Below are 4,450 nucleotides of genomic sequence, written 5' to 3'. Positions count from 1 at the left end.
TTAATATCCTACAAGAATTTGTGTTAAAATTTTGTTCTTTTGCATTACAGAAACATGTTTAAACTATGTAAAAACAAAATTCGAAAACAAAGTGTCAAGTACTTGTATATAAAGTAATTTGTAAGTCATTATAATTAATGTAGATCGTTTTTGGCAAAAAGACTTGTCTACAATCGGCACTATAGTTAAGATTTTGGGCTTTTCTGTAATATCGACTACAGTATTACCTATATAAATTAAATACTTTTTATTATTGTTATTTAATACTTGAGAAACACAAAACATATATATTTGTATATAACATATAACATATTTATAACATGCTATTCATTAAAATGCACCACGATTATATAGCCAGGGTAAGACCAATTTCATGTGCTGACGATAACGCGGATTGGAAAGTAATTGTATTTTAAATTGCATACCAGCATCAGTATTAGAGACAAAATTTTCAGTACCCGCAAGCTCTGTTGGATCTAAAAGAGCTCCAGCCATGGTAGTATTAGCAGTTGTATAACCTAAAAATTTAATAATAATATTGAAATTTTGTGATCATTTATTTTAATAATTTCTCAATTCAATTCTCTTACCCCACAAACCATATTTGTAAAGCATCATATGGATATCTCTTAAGGCTGGTATTTTCTTGCTATAATTTAACATTTTTAAATGTTCCACCAATTGTTCATGATAGTATTTTATGAAATAATCAAATTGCTTAATCTTAATTTCATATTTTGCAGAAGACAATAGAAAATAGTATAAATCTTGAGCAGGTGAACCATATTTGGGCATTTGAAAATCAATTAAATAAGTTTCCTTAATTTTACCAAAAGCATCATGTTGAAACATAACATTATTGGACCAACAATCACCATGATTAAGAACATTAAACTCATTGGCATCAACCTTCATGCCCTTGGTCATTTCTTCGATTATATTTGCTTGCATATTGCACATGGCTTCGAAATATTCTTCATCACCTTCATATTTTTTACTAACTTCCATGAATATGGGATACATGCTGGCAAACATAGCCTTCATCATATCACGCATTTCCTCTTTAAATGCACCGTTACTCACAAGTGGTTTGTAGGGTCCTTTAACAGCTACCCGTACAGCTGAGGCCGCATGCCATTGTGCTAATTTCTTAAGCACTGCCTTTGTATGATCCATATCTAAACCTTCCACACGATTTTCATTTTTAAAGCCTTTAACTCTCAGGTCTTCTAGTAAAATATAAGGATTATTGGTGGAAAGTTCATAGAATTTGGCACCAAATGTTACATCTAGACCAGCTTCTTTATATAGTTGCTCTAATTCTGGCACGACTTCTTTGTACATGGTGGTCTCTATCTCGAAAACATTGTTAAATTGCATCATCATACGGAACATTTCATTGTCATGCGCAGTTTTCAATATCAAGGAGACGGATTTGGAAGAGCCATCTGGAAAAAAATACAGAAAGGAAAATACATCGGTATCGGTTACAATCTGCAAACTAAAAAATGTGTTTTATATATAAAGAAAGGTAAATATATGACAAGTGAATTTTGCCAAAAAATGGACAATTAAAAGTAGGTCTTTAATAGAGATTTCAATACATATTGTCATCAGATCAGTAGACTAATATTTCGATATTAGCTGTATTTTAAATCGATGAAAATTACAAAGTGCTTAACATGAATTTCTGCCGTATTGGACTTATTTCACTTTGATACTTTTACAACCACAGGGTGAACTTAGTAGACAACTCACACAACTTTTGTCACAATTTCCGTACACTGTTTTACTGGTGCATAAAAAAGCTTTTTTCTCAAGTACAATCTCACTCTAGGTATACGGATGGTCACACATCTGCGGGGAGTCTGATGTCTCGGCAAATAGCACTGAAATTATTCAGATGTATTAAACTTTGGACCAAAATCCTTTTCCCACAAATTTAGGTTTAAATCACGTCCATCAAGTGCCTCCCGAAAGGAACCTCTGGAATATCAATAAGACATGGTACCTTATTATATGGCTCCCTGGTCCGAACCCAGATAAAATTATTTCATAAAGAAAGTGTAAGGATACATTTAACGCCATCATTTTATAGTCTACACAAACTACATGAATTGGTATCAACTATTTTTCTCTGGATTGCAATAATACCAAGATGAAGGAAGATTACAAAGGTAACTAGCCCTGGGGGAATAACAAGCTTTCAATGAAATAGGATATTCTTTAGACTAGACGTGAGACTAATCTATAACTAGACAATCTGCAAACAGTATATAGATTTGTGGACTCCGGTAGGTTAGTGTTCTAGTCTGGTAGACCGGACACTGGTTATAGAGCGCACAACAGGCTCGATTCTATTGTCTCTCTGAAGACTCGAGCCTATAAACCAGACAATATATTAGTCTATTGATTAGACATTAGACTAGTGTATACTCTAGTCTATATACCAGTCCAAAGACTAATTGATGGAATAAAAAAGCACTATTACCGCCTCTTATTAATTGTATTCTCACTATCTTTCTGATATTCCGTAGATATGAATCAATAAATTCCAGGTCCAATATGATAATATAACTCAGAATAAATCGATAAAATTAGCAAAAAGATTTAAATAATAATTGAGGATATTATTGATTCATAAAGACTAAGCCAATTCAAAATTAAATTTTTATACCCTACACCACTAAAGTGGGGAGGGTAACACCCAAAAATATTGGTCCTACACCCTTCCTTAAGTATATCAATCGGCTCAGAATCACTTTCTGAGTCAATTTAGCTATGTCCGTATGTCCGTCCGTCTGTCTGTGTGTCCACGCCACAGGTCGCAATTTGATTTGAATAAATTTGATGTACTTTTCCCTTGGTTCAAGGACGAACGCTATTAAAAATTATTGAAATCGGTCATTATTTGCTCCCGAATAGTCCACAAAAGTATAAAACTTCAGAAAATGACTTGAAGGTCAAAATTCACTTATAAACAGTAATAACACGATTAAAATCTACATCATTAACTTTGAAGACGTAAATTCCTCTATCAACATTTATATGGATAGGACCATAGTTATCCCTACATCCCTATAAGCCCGCTTTCCATAGAATGCGTTAATTAAGTGACGTTAATGAACATTAAGATTTATATGAAATTTATAATTTTTGAAATAGGTTTAAAGAAGGCCTCACCTTATACGTACTTTTTTGAATACTCCAGAGAAATCTACTTTTAAAACAAATCATTCGTATATGTTCAGAATAATATTTTTTGAATAACAAAGTGATATTTTTAAGACGTCTTGAGAAATGTCCAATACGGTCAAAGATGGAATATGTATCTAATTTAATAGTTTTTTATAGTTTGTATATGTGTGCGACCTAATGGATGTCTGTAAACCGACTTGATCGATTAGTGCAATTTTAAGTAGAGACGCATAATGCAAGCCCTACTAAAATGACGTCAATTTATGGAAATATGAATATATAATTCTAAAGATATTATTTGCTCACTATACAAAAATAAAATTATTTTATCATATGACCTTGCAAGAAAAACTTAAAATTTGTTCATTAATTACAATTAATTTAAAAGATGTGTGCGTAAGTACAATGCATATGTTTTAATAATTACCATTTAATTCGACAGCAATATCCAGATGTAATACTACAGTATTGTAATTTTCACCAGCTCCCAATGCTTTATTTGCCTTAAATTCTTTGATTTGCTTAAAGCTCGGTATCATATCTTTAAGAGTCGATTCAAATAGTGATGCCTCAACCCATGTTGGAATAGTGGGTGTGGAATCTGCTGTAGTACTTTGTTTAGTAGACATTTATAACAAATTTATATTGTATGTAATATATCACAAAAAAATTAAATAATTTTCTGTATTAATAAACTTAATTCCTTTTTTTACTTAACACAGAGACCGATTGTACAATAATGTTTCTTATTTGGATAATAATTTTTGTTCAATCGATTAGATTTCTTTTCGTAAACGAAATGTTTATGGTAGTGAGAGTTTTTGTTTGCCTCAAATAAATTCTGGTAGATAACAGAGAACAAAAAGTCATATTTGTATATTCTCAGAATATATGACGTGAGAGAATAAACAAGTGATTCGGGAAAATAATACAATTGTAAAACATATGATACCCTACCCAAGTAATGATTATATTAAAAATGTTATTTATTTATTGTTATAATGCTGTTGAATTCTTATTTACTTCGGATGTATGTAGTAAATAAGTACGTTTTCAATTTAAAAACAAGTAAGAAGAATGAGGCCCTATAATTTTAAAGTTCATCAGGTTCATTAAGACTAATATATAACTTGGTTTTGCCACATTTTGTCAAGATACGAGTATATTAAACATAATTATTAACTTAAAAGCCCTATTTGGCGGTTTCAGTTCTATGGGGCTTAGGTGAAATAATGGACCGATGTTAACTATT

General features: G+C 31.3%; 1 protein-coding gene across 1 annotated transcript; it reads right to left on the bottom strand.

The window, feature by feature from the left end:
* Window positions 1-236: 236 nt before the first annotated feature.
* LOC111676004 lies at window positions 237-3,956 on the bottom strand. Its single transcript, XM_023436886.2, has 3 exons — window positions 3,626-3,956; window positions 591-1,448; window positions 237-518 (listed from the first exon to the last, which is right to left on the bottom strand). The coding sequence occupies exons 1-3, from the start codon at window positions 3,825-3,827 to the stop codon at window positions 331-333; spliced, it is 1,248 nt and encodes a 415-aa protein (XP_023292654.2). The 5' UTR covers window positions 3,828-3,956; the 3' UTR covers window positions 237-330.
* Between the last annotated feature and the right edge of the window lie 494 nt (window positions 3,957-4,450).

Source organism: Lucilia cuprina, chromosome 4 (assembly GCF_022045245.1).
Source record: "Lucilia cuprina isolate Lc7/37 chromosome 4, ASM2204524v1, whole genome shotgun sequence".
NCBI lineage: Eukaryota > Metazoa > Arthropoda > Insecta > Diptera > Calliphoridae > Lucilia > Lucilia cuprina.
Note: the sequence above shows the minus strand (reverse complement) of the source record. Positions and strands in the feature narration are given on the sequence as shown.